The sequence below is a fragment of the Bos javanicus genome, chromosome 1, assembly GCF_032452875.1.
Source record: "Bos javanicus breed banteng chromosome 1, ARS-OSU_banteng_1.0, whole genome shotgun sequence".
Taxonomy (NCBI): Eukaryota; Metazoa; Chordata; class Mammalia; order Artiodactyla; family Bovidae; genus Bos; species Bos javanicus.
Window position 1 is genome coordinate 64,666,361 of NC_083868.1, and position 17,014 is coordinate 64,683,374.

Here is a 17,014-nt window from a genome sequence, read left to right on the forward strand (position 1 = left end):
ATCAGACTTACAGCTGTGTCCCAAGTAGTGTGCCCAGGAAGTGGAAATTCAAGACTAGATCCATGCATGACTCCTAACTCTACTGCCCCCGGAAGTCTGAGGATGTCCAGGAACTTCTGGATGACCCTGTGGTCTGCTTTGGGTCACCAAGTTAAAATCTGGGAATATGCAAACACTAAACTAAGAAATGTCCCTCTGGCCTCCGAATGACTCCCTGCTTCTGTTTCCTTACTACCGTTACTCCTATAGCCCCTGAGGTCTGCGGGCAGGGATGGAGGAAGTGGAGGGGCACCTGGTAACCTTCTAGAATTATTCAAGCATTCCCTCCATAGAGGCCTTTATTATACTGCTGGTAACCTAACTAAAATTAGTGAGAAGTTAGGAATTGTCAGATATGCTGAGGAGTAGAAATTTTCAGCTTAACACACATTGAGTGCCTGCTATGAACCGAGCACTGAAGAGAATCAAAGTTTCCCAAGAGCGAGCTCTCTTATCAAGCAAGAGCTGCCTCAGAAAACAATGGCGATTCAGTGTGGGAAGTACAGTAACTGAGTTGAGTTAAGGAGAGGTGGCAGCCTAAGAGGAAGATGGCATCAAGAAAGAAAGACAGAAGGGCTAACAAGGAATTTGGGGGCCAGGATTGAATTAGCCAGATAGACGGAGAAGAGGATTTCCACTGGTAAGAACAGCAGACTCATAGGCAGAGAGGTGTGAAAAATGCACAGCATGTCAAAAGCTGGTTTTCTTTCTTATTTAATTACAATCACCTGACAAACAAAGGTGCATCTTATTCCCTTTTTCCTAAAGTTGAGGCAGATCAGTGGTAAAGGAAAAAAGAGAGTGCCTGGAGAAGGACTCCCCCTCCAAAACCCTGCCCCACCACCCCAGCCCCCAGCCTTTCCCACAGCAGCGATTTAGATCTGTGATATCATTTGAGTAGTGGAGTTGGGGATTTCCATATGCTGCTTTTCTGTCACCTGCCTGCCTCCTGGCCAAGCCACCCCTTTAACAAGCAATAGTTGCTCATCCCTCCAACTTAGTCATGCACCCCCCTGAGTTGTCAAAGTGGCTGTCTCTGCCAGCTGTGAGCAAGGAAATCAGAAGCAACCAAGGCTCTGCCCAAGATAGAATTTCAAAGCAGGTCATCTTTCTCAGTCAGCCTGACCAGTGGCTGGCCCTGACCCCTTAAAGAGACAGGAGACCCACTGACTGTTGCTCTCAGCCCAGCTTCTTTGTCAGTTCACAAATGTGTTCATCTGAGCAGAAGGTATTAACATATAGCAAGCAGGTATTATTTCCTCATGTCTCCCCATGATACCTTTTTTTTAAAAATGGAAGAAATAAACTCAATAAGGTTAAGGAACATTCCCAAGGTGATAGAGATAGTATGTGAAAAGAGGCTAAAGCTTAGGTCACTGTGACTCTAAATTGTATGTTCTCTGTGCTGTACCACCTTGCTGGCTACTTTTGGAAGTTTATATATGTCCACGTGTAGGCTCATTCATTGTTACAGGGGTTTGAGGATGCCACTGGGGTGGCATAAACCCTACATGCCGCCTCCCGCAGTGATAGTGATGGTGTTGTCTATGGGAAGGGACCTCTGATGGGAATACAATGGAAAGCTGTATCTTGTTTATTTTTAAAACTAGGTTTGATAGAAGAAGAGAGAAAAAAAGTGTGTATCAAAATGGTATGTTCTTAAATACACCGTAGAAAATATTTGGGGAGAATAAAAGGAAAGACACAGAAGTTTGCATCAATTCTATTCAATAGGCATTTACTTAGAACAAAGTAAGTGTGCTGGGAACTGGGGATAGAAGATGAGTAAGACAATGATCACCTTCAAGGAACTTTTGGTCTAGTGAGGGAGACTGATCCAGAAAAAAGTACAACCCCCAAAATACACTCATTGGGTATGTGGCCAATGAGACATAAGAGGACAAGTGTTGGGAAGCTTCTGGAAAAAGTATACTCCTTTGTGGAGACAGTAAGGAGGCCTGCTACCTTTCATCCTGGCTTGAGTAGTGTGATATGTAATGCTTGACGCAACCATAGCCATGAGACAGGATGGGGTTCAAAGAAGCACTCACTGATGGGTGGAGCAAAGAATTCAGGAAAAACAGCACAGGGAAGGTGACATTTAAGCCGGTCTAAAAACACGCTCAGTAGGTGTTCCCCCAGCTAGGGAAGGGCCTGCCAGGAAGGGAGAACAGAATGTGAAGTCAAATCCAGAAGTAAAATGAAAATACATGGCGTATTCTGGTAATGGAGAACAGTTTGTTACAGGTGAATCAAAGGGAGCCCAGGACATGAGGCAGGAGAAGCAAGCTGGGGCCAGATTATGAAGTGAGCCAGCTGAATGACCTCTCCAAGAGTGGTCATAGACCACGGCTGCTCTGAGAGCTGTTACTGGTCCATGATGAGATATGGACAGAAATTGAGAGAACTTAGACATTTTTATACAATTTGACAGAAAACTTATTAGCCTATGAATTGGAAAAAATTGTAGTCCTTCACCTCACATAGTTTGAGAAACATTGGGTTTGAGATGAATGCTTTGCTAATATAGTTATTAAAATAGAACACAGGCATGATTTTAGGCTTTGGACACATACTGCTGAGCTGATCTCAGGCAGACACTACTGCTTTCTTATCCCATTTCCGCCTTCCCCCCAGTCTGTGGAACTCTGATTTTCTTGGACAATATATGAAGAAGGGTGGGCTTCTCTCTGGGTTGCCAGGGCCTGAAATAAGACTGGTCAAAGCCAAGCACACTATCCCATTCCTCTCTACTGCAACTGGTTTAAGAGTGGGCATGTGACCAATGAGACACGAGACTGTGTACATGGGAGCATCCGAGGAAAAGTATTTTCCCTGAAGCCAGTAAGGACACCTGCTGCCTTTAATTCTGGCTTGAATACAGCTATATGATGGTGTAATGCTTGAAGCTACCATAGCCATGAGATAGGATAGGCCTAAGGATGAGAAGGTTAGAGAGAAGAAAAATAGAACAAATCTTGGTTCTTCAAAGTATCACTGAGCATTGTATCAAATCTGAAACTTTCAACCACCAGACTTTATAACAGGAAACAAATTATATGTATTACTTAAGCCATTCTAGTTGGGTATTCTAGTACTTGCAGTTGAATACATTCAGATGCAGATCTCCCTAAAGATCTCCATGGGCTTTCCAGGTGGCACTAGTGGTAAAGAACCCATCTGCCAATGCAGGAGACATAAGAGATGTGGGTTCGATCCCTGGGTCAGGAAGATTCCCTGGAGGAGGGCATGGCAACCTACTCCAGTTGTCTTGCCTGGAGAATCCCATGGAGAGGAGCCTGGTGGGCTACAGTCCATACGGTTGCAAAGAGTTGGACACGACAGAAGTAACTTAGCATGCACACACGCAAGGATCTCCACAGGACTGCTCTTCAGCCAGTGGTTGTTAAACATCTCCTATATTCTATGAAAACTGAGTATCAGATGACTTGTTCTGTGCTATCAGTAACTTTCTCTTAAAAGTTTGAGTAAACTAAGAAGAAATGCTCCTCTAAACTCAATTTGACCATTAGAATAATTTGGTGGTTAGTAAACAAGATGATTTGGTGCAAAGTTGGTCATCTGTTCAACGTCTATGTACCATTTACCTCTTCCTCCTTATAACAGAATTCCAGTTTTGTTCTGATATCTAAACTATACATGGATCCAAGGAGGGGATCCTGGTTTAAGCCAATCAGCATAAGGCGTTCTGTTGACAATTATCATTATACTCTCTGCAGATGGCACAGATGGTAAAGAATCCCCTTGCCAGGAGATGCAAGAGACACGGGTTTGATCCCTGGGTCAGGAAGATCCCCTGGAGTAGGAAATGGTGACCCACTCCAGTATTCTTGCCTGGGAAATCCCATGGACAGGAGAGCCTGGCAGGCTACAGTCCATGGAGTCTTACACAAAATCTAATTTGGCTCAATCAGATCAAAAATGTAGGGGGTGCAGGGTACTTCAATGCCTTAGGAATAGTTTCTCTCTCCTCTGCTGGACTTAAACAATAAAACATGATTAGCTTCATCAATCCCGGAAGAGAGTCCTGAGATGAAAAATACTGATAACTTGATTCTTGGATGGCATCACTGAGCCTCTGATATCACTGCATCTAGAGTTTGCTCTAACCCTGGACTTCCAGTTATATATTTTCCTTGATGAAGATTTTGTATAACTTAACTGTCAAAAGCACCATCATCAACACAGAACCACCATCTAGCAGTTTATCACAGCTAAAGAAACACTGGGTATATTCACACATGTACTCTTTTTAGGAAAACATCTTGGAATACTTATCATAGCACTGAATATTCAACTTTTTATTTTTATAGCTTATATACATATATCCACCAGAATACAAGCTTTTTGAGAGCAGAGTCCATGTCTTACTAATCTTTGTTCATTACTTAGCATACAGTTGGCATTTAGTATGTCCTCAGTAAATGTTGACTCAAGCATCCTCTCATTTCGAGAACAGGGGATGCATATGATTCACATATTCACATACTCAACATTTAGGGCAGTTCTTTGCACATAACAGGCCTTCACTAAATATGTACTGAATGAATAAATGTATTTATGACTATGAATACATTATTTTTTTTATTAGTTAACTGGTACAGGAAAGAACTTTGGGTTTTTGGGCTTGAACTCTAATGACAAAGACTCACATCCCAGGTCACCAAATATTTGACCAGAACAATTTCTTTAACCTGACTGCCTGTACTCACCTGTGAAATGGGGATTATAGTTTCTTCTCACATCAGACCTGTATAGTTATCCTAAAGCAGACTTTGCACAGGTATATGGTCCTGTTCTCATCAACCTTCAAGTCAAATGTTTCAAGGTTAGACAAAGGGAACTAATTTTAGAGAATAGCATGAATGTATCTGTATTGAGAATTTGGAAAGTATCATGAATAGCAGGAGCTTAGCCAAGAGGTATGTCAGAACAGGGTGACAACCTATTAGGAAGCTAAGTTCTTCATTTTTTCAAATTATTGTGGTAACATGTTACTATTATTAGTAATAAAATGCTACACATAATCTTTGGGGAGACTTAAGCACCTGGGAATGATGGGCAGTCTTGTGAGATGTACTTTTAAGTATGGCAGATGTCAAGAAGGGTTGTTTAATTCCTTTACCAATCAGGTAAGCATATCAAATTGACAAACGTTGAAAAAATTAATCTTGCTAAGAGGTCACCCTCAGTACTAAGGTACAAATGAGCACCCCCTTTCTAGAGATCAGTCAGGCAGGACTCATCCAAAGCCTCTGGCCCATCTTTGGTTAAATGATACTTGTACTTTCCTTTGGAAATGTCCATTGTAGTGTTATAATGGAGTAGCCAATGGAAAAAAAAAAAGCATACGTGCAAAAAGAGATAAATGGCAAGGTTACCAAGAAGTGGTCTATTGTAGACTGGTGGCATTTCAGCTGATTTCTTTCTTCCTTATGTTTCCACAAAACCAACAAAACAAAACTTTTTTAAATCAGAAATAATTTAGATATCTGGTATGTATCCTGTTCAATACTGAGACCCAGTTCCTAGAACGGTATGTAACATATAACAGGCATTCTATAAACATTTGTTTAAATTATATGCAGAGTACATCATGAGAAATGCTGGACTAGAAGAAACACAAGCTGGAATCAAGACTGCTGGGAGAAATATCAATAACCTCAGATATGCAGATGACACCACCCTTATGGCAGAAAGTGAAGAGGAACTCAAAAGCTTCTTGATGAAAGTCAAAGTGGAGAGTGAAAAAGTTGGCTTAAAGCTCAACATTCAGAAAATGAAGATCATGTCATCCGGTCCCATCACTTCATGGGAAATAGATGGGGAAACAGTGCAAACAGTGTCAGACTTTACTTTTTTGGGCTCCAAAATCACTGCAGATGGTGACTGCAGCCATGAAATTAAAAGACGCTTACTCCTTGGAAGGAAAGTTATGACCAACCTAGATAGCATATTCAAAAGCAGAGACATTACTTTGCCAACAAAGGTCCGTCTAGTCAAGGCTATGGTTTTTCCTGTGGTCATGTATGGATGTGAGAGTTGGACTGTGAAGAAGGCTGAGCACCGAAGAATTGATGCTTTTGAACCGTGGTGTTGGAGAAGACTTTTGAGAGTCCCCTGGACTGCAAGGAGATCCAACCAGTCCATTCTGAAGGAGATCAGCCCTGGGATTTCTTTGGAGGGAATGATGCTGAAGCTGAAACTCCAGTACTTTGGCTGCCTCACGCGAAGAGTTGACTCATTGGAAAAGACTCTGATGCTGGGAGGGATTGAGGGCAGGAGGAGAAGGGGACGACAGAGGATGAGATGGCTGGATGGCATCACTGACTCGATGGACGTGAGTCTGAGTTAACTCCGGGAGTTGGTGATGGACAGGGAGGCCTGGCGTGCTGCGACTCATGGGGTCGCGAAGAGTCGGACACGACTGAGCGACTGAACTGAACTGAAAACATTTGTTTAATGAATGCACAGATAGAGAATTGTTTAAATTATGGTAAGCCATGGAGCAGATTTGTACACAGCTAATATAAACCATACTGTAGAACTATACTCACAGGTGATAAAATACATTATGGAGAAAAGTTAATACTATGATTGCGTTACAAATATGTGGCATAAGGATATTCCTGGTGGTCCAGTGGTGACGACTCTATGCTTCCAACGCGGGGGACAAGGGTTTGATCTCTTGTCAGTGAACTAGATCCTGTGTGCTGCAACAAGACCTGGCACAGTCAAAAAAAGAAAAGTAGCATAGAAAAATGACCTGAATTTTTTGTTTTTAAAATATATATTAAAAGCGTTAAGAAAAATTTGGAACAGCAAAAATTAACATTGGGAGATAAGGTTAGGAATTTTCTTTTTCTTTTTGTAGTTCCAAGACATATTCAAGCAGAATATGGATAACCATCTGCCAGCTATCTATATTGGTGGGAAGTTGATTCACATCATCTCCCTTAGGAGTCCAAGAATCTATTCTTCACCCTAGAAGATTGCTCTGAAATCTACACAATGTCCACTTATATAAAACTCTATATCCAAGCGAATGTTAAAGTAAAAATATGAATACAGAGAATGTCAGTAACATTAAATGCTAGATATTGTGCCAAATGCTTTATGTACCCCCACTTTAATGAGTACTCAATCTTGTATTACTTCTATCCCCAATTTTTTCTTTCAGATGAGAAAAACAGACCCAAAGAGGCTGACTTGTTTGAGGTCATGTAGCCATCTGCTGAACTTAAGCCTGTCACTTCAAAGCTACGCTTTTTTCTTTCCCCAGCTGTACAGCACGTGGGATTCTGGTTACCCCACCAGAGGTTGAACCTGCACCCCCTGCACTGGAAGTGTGGGGTCTTAGCCACTGGACTGCCAGGGAAGCCCCAGAGCCATGTCTTAACTAGGAAAGGATCCTTAGGAACAATTTAGTTCAGTTCCTTTTTAGAAGCAATCTTCCAATCATGACACGTGAACCCTACATATTCTCATTAGTTTTCACAGTATCTTTTGTTAAGATTTAAAATTCAAAGACAGAGTATGACCAACTGCCTCATTTGCTCAAAAGCAGCTAATAGGACCACAGGGCTGCTATAGGGATCCACACTTTATGTTCTATTCACTATGTTCTATATGTTAGAACTATAAAACATAGTGAATAGAACATATATTCTGTATCACTACAGTGTAGGACTGAGCTATTTCATTAGCGACTTATTTGTAAAAATCCAGCCTCTGACCTGGGCCAACTTACAATTAATAAGAGATAACTGTTTGGCCCCTACGCATTAAACTTATGATCCTAGTCTATTCTAAAATGTAAAAAATGTACACTTAATTATGCCAAACAGTTGAGATCTTTCAAGCCAACGTACCCTGATGTGGTCCAAAATCTAAACAAGTTACTTTCACAAAAGAGAAAATTACTAAAGAACAATAATGACTTAAAATATTAAGACTGAAGATTTGTTCAATTCTTACCTTTTAAAAAGTTAAAAATAAAAAATAAAACCTTGAATGAGATGGTTTGACTACCAGATGAATTATAAATTGAATACATCTATATAACTAATCTTTGTGATTTCGTTAGGTAAGATCAGTATCTGCTTTCTCTTGACAAAAAAAATCCAAAGTTCCCAGAATGACAACAAGAACATAAGAAATTTGTTATAAGATTTGTTTATACTACAGTCGGTCCCTCAGGATCTGGGGCAATTGGTTCCAGGACCCTCCTGTGGATATCAGAACCTGTGTTTGCTCAAGTCCCTTATACAAAATGATGTAGTATTTCTATATAACTTAAGCACATCCTCCTATACACATCTCTAGATTATTTATAATACCTAATAAAATGTAAATATTGTGCAAATAGTTGTAAATACAATGTAAACAGTTGTAAATACTATGTAAATAGTTGAAAAAAATGACAAACTCAAGTTTTATTTTTTGCAACTTTCTGGAATTCCCCCGCCCCACCCCCCAATATTTTTGATCCAAGCTTGTTTGAATCCACAAATGAGAAACCCATAGATATTCCTTAAGAAAAATAAATACCACTTGAGGATGTGAGGAATATAAAAAGAAACACACCTGAAGACTTTTAACCAGGGATTTTTTTTTAATAAATTATAAATAATTTTTTATTTATCAATTTTCAGCAAGGAACTCCCAAAGTTACTGAATCTTCTTCATTTTTCAGGAACTATTCACTCCCAGAGCAGACCACCTGCAGATAAAAAATGTATTTTAGAAAGTTTAAAATTTCAAACACCATGTCAGACCTATGGAGCCAAGAATTAAGATGCTAGAAATATATGCTTCAGCCGAGGACTATTAACTAACTGCCACAATTATTCTAAACCAGTCACAAAAGATCCACACTTTACAATTTTAGTTTTGCTTAACTTTAAAAACATCACGGAAACTGTTTAATTCATTACAAGGTTTAATCTTTAAAGTCTTTGTTGAAGTAAAAACTATACGTTCATTTATTTTCTCAAAAACATCTTCCCCAAAGAGGTTTATTTTTATAGATATTCAAGAGAAGAGACTTGCACCCCCCTCCTTGCTGACTCAAGTATGTTTGGCAAAGATCCACGAAGTGGAAGGCAAGTCAGCTCTGTATACAAGGCATTTCCTGTGGAAAGTTACTCACTCAAAACCCAAGGGCAAAGTAAGGGTAACACTTTTGAAACGAATCTGGAAAGATCAAAAAGGGAGAGCAGCAGAGGATAGGGCTGCTGGTCATAGAAGGTGTCTCTCCAAAAAGCTCGTACCCACCCCCACTCCTATCCCAGAAGAGAGGAGCAATGCTAACAAGGTAGCTAAGTAATTGGACTGGCCGAATTGTCAAGTCTAATCTAAGTGCTTCCCTCACCTAGCTATTCCTGCATTTGGTTTAGAAAAGATAAGGCTTATCAACAATATAAATATATAAATTCTCTCTTTTCTAAAAGGCTCAGAGGAAGAATACATGTAAACGTATGCAAAAATGAAGTCACTCATCATTTCAGGAGACAGCAGTCTGTATAGTATTGTTACCTCTTTTGCTATCAGCTACTCATCATCAAGGGGGCTACCCACTGAAAGCCTCTGGGTATAAAGTCCTTGACAGAAGACAGATATCTATTGAAATAAATGTTCAAATAGCAAAAATGATCCTTTTTCTTGACTCTCAGGATCATATTTTCAGACATCATCAGTTGTCCCTGAGTTTGTTTTGTGTGTGTGAAATCAGCATATTTTAAGCATATGTTAACCAAATATTAAGGTCAATTAAACTTTAAATACTGAGTATCACCACCACTCAGTGCTGGTCCTTTAATTTATTTCAAAGATTTTAGCCCCCAAACTGTGTTCCCTAGGTGCCTGCTGGGTCTTAAAGGCAGAAAGATGCCAGCCGCCATTTCTAAGCAGGTTTTAGGTTCCTCAAGTTTCTCTTTCAGTAAAAGAAGCAGTCATGGACTTCCCTGGTGGCCCAGCAGATAGGAATCCACCTGCCAAACGCAGAGGACATGGGTTGGATCCCTGGTGTGGGAAGATTCCACATGCCATGGAGCAAGTAAGCCTGTGCACCAAAACTACCGAGCCGGCACTCTAAAGCCTGTATGCTGCAACTCCTGAAACCCGTGTGCTAGCGCCGGTACTCCACAAGAGAAGCCACCGCAACGAGACGCCTGTGTACCCCAACCAGCGAGTAGCCCTTGCAGGCCGCAACTAGAGAAATTCCTCACACAGCAACGAAGTCCTAGCACAGCCAAAGAAAAAGAAAAAAGCAGTTGTAAATGTCTAGAATCACCACAACCACACCGTATTTTTTCTTAGGAGTAGTTTTCAAGTCTCTGTTTTTGCTGCTATTAAATCTTTAGACAATTTATATTTAGTATTATCCCTACTACTTCTTCAGCTTAAGCCAGTGGTTCTTAGAGAAGAACACCTGAAAATTATCTAGGAGCTTCAGTTAACAGGTGAAGATCAGGGCTCAAGCTTGTGAATTTTGGAAAACACTCCTCAGATGATTATAAGGTACACTTCTGGTTGAATGTACTTACTTTCATATTAAGTTCAATTTTCTGGATTCAAGGTACAATTAAGATCTTATTTAGAAAATAAAAGCTACTAATGTTTTTGAATTAAGGAACTTTCATGATCATTACTGGGAAGATCTGAGGTCACAAAATATTTTTCCTTTGAAGCTATCTTCAGAAAAATGTGGTCTAATGGTGTAAGAGATACCAATTTAGTTAAGTTTATCTTATAACAGAGCAGATAGTAGTGTTGAATTTTACCCAGTTACTGACCCAGTTGCTGAGTTATATCCACCTCTGTATTTTAACAAAAGGTCTTTGTAACTAGCATTCAAAATAAAGTTTTAGGTAAACCTGAAAACGAATATGTTGGCAGTAAAATCTCATTAAGTGCAAGGAGTGAAGTATAAAGTGCTCTCAACCTGGAGAGTGAAAAAGACCTAGATTCGGACTTCCTTGGTGGTCTAGTGGTAAAGAATCTGCCTGCCAATGCAGGGGACACAGATCTGATCCCTGGTCCAGGAAGATTGCACGTGCCTTGGGGCAACTAAGCCCATACTCCACAGCTACTGAGCCCATGCTCTAGGGCCCCAGAGTCACAACTACTGAGCTGTGCTTCACAAAAGAAGCCATCACAACGAGAAGCCCGGGCACCATGAAGAGGAGGAGCCCCTGCTCTGAGCACCTGGAGAAAGCCTGCACACAGCAGGCCCAGAGCAGCCAAAACAAAACAAGATCAAGATTCTAGTTTTAATCCCACCACCTATCCATTCCTAACTTAAGCAAGTCTTTTTTTTTTTTTTTGACTTCATGGTCCCTCCATTTCCCCATGGGGGATAGGGAAATAGGGTACCTGGGACCAAAGTAGATCCAAACACCTGTTCCTTTTCCAAAAGTAGCATTATGCTGAAAATAAAAAACATATTCTCAATCCTAAGAAAGAATCCAGATTCTTTTCATAACCAGGATTCAAAACTACATAATCATGACATATATTAAACAGATCTCAATAGAATGTCTGCTATCCACAATTCCAAGATATGGCTATCTGGTTTCTCTTTGACAGTTTACAAAGCCTATTCACACACATATCATTTAATTATCACAATGACTCTAAGAAGTAGTTTGGTCATGTACTGTTGTCTCTCCTTTACACATAAGAAAACTAAGGCTCAGAAAATTAAGAAAATTAAGGACTTGCTCAATAACACAACTGGTTCAACTGTTTTCTAAGTCCAAAGCTCTTGCATTTTCTTTTATACACAAACGAAGCCATAGGAATCATTCTCATTCTCCATCCCAATAACAAATAAAACCATGATATCTTTCGGTCCTTGTGAATATATGCTACTTATAGCAATAACTGTATCACCTTTGAGATCCACATGAAGTCCAAGTGAAACTTCTGATGCTCCTAAAATTAGCGTTTAAAAAAAATCACCCTTTTTATCAAGGTAGGCTTAACCCTAAGCTTACACAACTGACTAGAAAGAAAGGGACAAGGAAATCATGTACAAATGTTGAGATTCCATGTCTTTGAAGTAATCAAGTTATATTTTTAAAAAATAGTGTATTTTTTAAAAGTTATACTTTTTAAGCTCCCCACAACCATATTTACTTATTTTACAAAATGATTCACCATGAGATTTCTAAAAAGTCACTTATGTGTATCTTGTATACACAGGTTCATAATACCATACATAAAAATCACAAAATATATTATGGTTCTCTTTTTATAAACAAAAAAGTAAAACTCAGATATGATTAGATTAGTATCTTAATGAACATATATTTAGTTCAAGTAAAACACACTCTAAGCTAAAGAACAGGAGAACCAAAGTTAAGCCTCAGGACTTTCAGTCTAGACTGTTTTCCACCTCATAGTGATACTTCTTATCAGCTGGTTCCTTATCCCCCCTTTTTCACAGCTCAATGAGGAAGGCTGGTCACATGTAAAATTCCAAAGAGGCAGGAAACAGGTGAAAGGGAAAGAAGCCAGGCTTTCTATTACTTTTATAGTGGTATGTAGCTTTGGCTTTATCTCTCAGCTATTATTAAAATGGTGGTATGGTGTGGATCTTATTCCCTCTTACCAAGCAGAGGCAATCTGTCTAGAGACAGAGGTTACAGGTCTGACCCTGCCTAGAGGTAGTCACTTCAAACATATGGGCCTAGTTTCCTCATTTATTCATTCATTTAATCAAGAATCTTCTATTGAACACTTGGTATGTCCAGAGGGGCTTCCCCAGGTGGCTCAGTGGTAAAGAATCCACCTGCCAATGCAGGAGACTTGGGTTTGACCCTGATCTGGGAAGATCCCACAGGCCGCGTGGCAAATCTGCCCATGCACCATGCCTACTGAACCAGTGCTCTAGAGCCTGCAAGGCACGACTACCGAGACCACGTGAAGCCTGAGTGCCCCAGAGCCTGTGCTCCGCAAGAGAAGCCTCCGCAATAAGAAGTTGGCATACCCCAACTAGAGACCCCTATTCTCTGCAACTAGAGAAAAGCCCATGCAGCAACAAAGACCCAGCACAGCCAAAAAAACAAAGAAACGAGATTTTAGTTTTATTAGAATAAAGCATGGTACAAAAGAAACAGCAACAATTCCATTTCTCTTTTGCAGAAAGCAATGCTTCCATGTGCGGCATACTCTGTACTTAAAAGCTCTTCCTAAGTCAGAAAGAAAAATACCAATACAGTATATTAACGCATCTATATGGACTTTAGAAAGATGGACACAATGGCCCTGTGAGACAGCAAAAGAGACACAGATATAAAGAACAGACTTTTGGACTCTGTGGGAGAAGGCGAGGGTGGGATGACTTGAGAGAAAAGCATTGAAACATGTATATTACCATATGTGAAACAGATCGCCAGTCCAGGTTTGATGCATGAAACAGGGCACTCAAAGCTGGTGCACTGGGATAACCCAGAGGGATGGGATGGGGAGGGAAGGGGCGGGGAGGTGTTCCGGACAGGGGGACACATGTACACCCATGGCTGATTCATGTTAATGAATGGGAAAAACCACCACAGTATTGTAATTAGCCTCCAATTATAATATATAATTTTTTTTAAAAAGCTTTTCCTAAAAACTCACAAGATTAGAAACAAAAAACAGAGAATATTTCCCTTTTAATCAGACAACCGAATTTTGTCTGGATATTCTGAACTTCCTAAGCAGTGATTCTCGTATCTCTAACATAACTCTAGAAGCTTTTGTCAAGCCCTTACTTGAAAGCTTAATTCTCCCCTTCCCAAACCCATAAAACACCTCTCAATTTCTTTTTTTTCTGGTGGCAACATGCAGCATGCAGGATCCTGACCAACCAAAGATGGAGCCCAGGGACCCTGCAGTGGAAGCTGGAAGTCTTAACCACTGGACCACCAGGGAAGTCCCATATTTCTCAATTTATTAGCATCATTAGATGCTAGATGTACACTAGAAACTGAAAAGCTATTTTTCTAGTTATCCTTAGGCATGTTAGATTAACCAGGTGAGCTACCATTCAGACAAGTGGTAGTTTAGTTGCTAAGTCGTGTCTGACTCTTGCGAGCCCATGGACTGTAGCCCGCCAGGCTTCTCTGTCCATGGGATTCTCTAGGTGAGAATACCAGAATGTGTTGCCATTTCCTTCTCCAGAGGAGGTTCCTGACCCAGGAATTGAACCGGGGTCTCCTGCATTGCAGGCAGATTCTTTACCCACTGAACTATGAGGGAAGCCCCAAGAATGCTGCCGAATGATTGCTAAACCTGTAAAGCAATACACAGATTGGAAGCAGTCAGCCTATGTATTACCTTCCAAATAAGAAAGTACCATGCTCACCATTTCATATTTTAAATCCCAGGGCTCTCATGCACTCCTTGTGGGCTTCAATTAGGTGTCCACATTGCTCTTCTCCTTTCTCAATTATGCTATAAATCAAAATGTACTTGTTAATAAAGTAGGCATTAAGCACACTTAGTGGTAAGTAAGCTAAGTGATGAGGAGTGAGGCAGAACACGGATCTGACAGGATACAGCTGGAGTTTTAAAAATGGTATTATACCAATGGTTTTATACCAAATTTGTTTTTCCTGGCTCTTGTTATACTTCCTTGCCCATGAAAATGTTCCACAGATAACTAGTTTTGGGGGGTAGAGGAATCTGATTAGAAGAAATAATTATGCATATTAAATATTGACCCTAGGCAATATCCAAGGAATAATACTGCTCTGTAATGAAATAAACTGAGTAAAAAGTTAACAAATATACAGAAAGAAGAGCTTAATTTTTTGCCTATCACAGAGGAATTACATTTTTTATTCCGCTCTACATTCAAATACCTCTAAATAAATTTACTTCTAGCCACAAGACACCCAACACAAACAGCAAAAAACATCTGGCTGCCAAGGGCGGCCTGAGGAGCCCCACTCATGATGATCAAAGAACTTTTCACTTGTAAAATTACAAAGTAAAGACTGGGACCACGAAAAAAATCAATTATATGAAAAAACTGACTTCTGACTCTAGGTATCTGGGGAGCCGCCATAGGGGTCAAAGGTAACTGATGCAGAAGTTATCTTTAAAAAAGGTAGGTTCTCCTTCCTTCTAAATACAACCTATCTTTCACTAGCTTTAATGGCTGTCTGCATGGGATAGCAAGATCCTTATGAAAATAATAGCTAGTTCACCCTGATCACTTATTAAATACTGAAAATACTGTGCTAGGCACCAAATATGACTTAGAGCACAGTAATCCTGAAGGCAGAAACCTTAGGCCTGTTTTACAGACATGAGGCAGAGATGTTAATTTGCTCAAGGTCACAAAGCTGGTTGGTGAACCAGGACTCAAACTGAAACTGGATCCCAGGCTCTTAATCATGATGTAATACTATCTGAAGGTTCAATAAGCACCTACTGTTTTTAACTGTGGAAGCACAGTATCCCACTGTAGTCTTCAATTCTCCCTTCACAGTATTACTTGCAAAATACTTAAGTGTTAATGTCACTTTTGCTCTCTTTACTTTCTATGTGAGGACAAAAAGGGACTAGAGGGAGAGGTGTAACACTCACATTATCTGAAGATTGCTTCAGATATTTGTTCCACAATAGAGGCTGTATACAATAAAAACAAGAATGCGAGTTGATGGTAATCTAGTTGTACTATTCTGAATACTGTAATGTCATTTATGTCATAGCCTGGTTGATTTTTAAATCATCTAGCTAAAAGAGGTGGGGATAAGGGGGTTTTCTGTAGTGTTAAGAAATGTACCCTGTGTCTTACTATGTCTAAATTTTGGGAGAAATCACCAGAAATTGTACTCTTTGATACTGCCAAACCTCACACAGCAATCATTAACTTTAATGCTCCATTAACTTTAAGTTCCTTTAAATCAAGCAGCATCTTTACCCATTTCTACGTTTTTGAACCTAAGGCAGTGCTTGACCCGTAACATTTCCACGTTCAGAAACCCTTTGTAGGAAGGAATGAGTGGACGAAGCAAACTCGAGTCAATCTGACCTCTTTCCAATCCCTTCATCTGTTTCCCAAGGGTGAGCTAAAGGGTAAGGGCTCAGTCTACAGACAGCCAACAGCGAAGCCTATTGGACTTTATAATCTTCAAGAGCACCACACGCCTAAGCGAGGATCAACACCAGCCCCAGGCAGGGCAGAAATGCCTGAACGCTAGACGCGGAGCCTCTGGCCGCCCCATCCCCGACTAACCACGCATCGCGCGCCTTCTTGGTCTCCGGGCAGGCGCAGCAGGGCTTCAGCGGCTTCTTCTCCTGCGACTCAGATGGGGCAGGGCTTGTGGCCGCCAGACCTGGCATTTTTCGTGCCCCAAAACAGCAACTAGCACAGACAGCCTGAACTCTCCAGACTTGGCGAAGCCGATTTGCGCGCATTCACTTCCGGCAGTCGCTCCGAAGAGAAACGGAAGTCCTGCCTCTCTTCCACAATTGGGGGAAGAGAGGGGAAAGGAGAGATTTTTTTTGTTTGTTTTAAAGGCGCTGTGCAGAAGAGTCAAAATGAAGGTATTAATGTGAGGACGTCTCTTTGGTCCAAGAGCAGAGAAGTGAGACGAGAGTGCAGCGACCTGGAGGACCCACAAAGGAGGAGATCTTCTAGGCTTTCCCAGTCTATTATTTTCCTGTTTCTTTGCGTTGTTCACTTAAGAAGGCTTCCTTATCTCGCCTTCCTATTCTCTGGAACTCTGCATTCCGTTGGGTATACTTTCCTTTTCTCCTTTGCTTCTCGCTTCTCTTCTTTTCTCAGCTATTTGTAAGGCTTCTTCTGACAACCACGTTGTTGCCTTCTTGCCGTTTGTTTTTCTCGGAGACGATTTTGGTCACTGCCCTCCTGTACTGTGTTACCAACCTCCATCCATAGTTCTTCACGCACTGTGTCTATCAGATCTAATCCCTTGAATCTGTCATTTCTACT

The 17,014-nt window shown here is 40.6% G+C and overlaps 1 protein-coding gene across 2 annotated transcripts; it reads right to left on the minus strand.

The window, feature by feature from the left end:
- Nucleotides 1–8,651: 8,651 nt before the first annotated feature.
- LOC133236727 (cytochrome c oxidase copper chaperone) lies at nt 8,652–16,498 on the minus strand. 2 transcript variants are annotated; one of them, XM_061398999.1, is made up of 3 exons: nt 16,295–16,498; nt 14,405–14,502; nt 8,652–8,782 (listed from the first exon to the last, which is right to left on the minus strand). In XM_061398999.1, the coding sequence occupies exons 1-2, from the start codon at nt 16,474–16,476 to the stop codon at nt 14,418–14,420; spliced, it is 267 nt and encodes an 88-aa protein (XP_061254983.1). In that variant the 5' UTR covers nt 16,477–16,498; the 3' UTR covers nt 8,652–8,782; nt 14,405–14,417. The 2 variants fall into 2 exon arrangements, with proteins under 2 accessions (XP_061254983.1, XP_061254919.1); XM_061398935.1 differs by having other exon boundaries at nt 14,414–14,502; nt 16,295–16,497.
- Nucleotides 16,499–17,014: the final 516 nt, after the last annotated feature.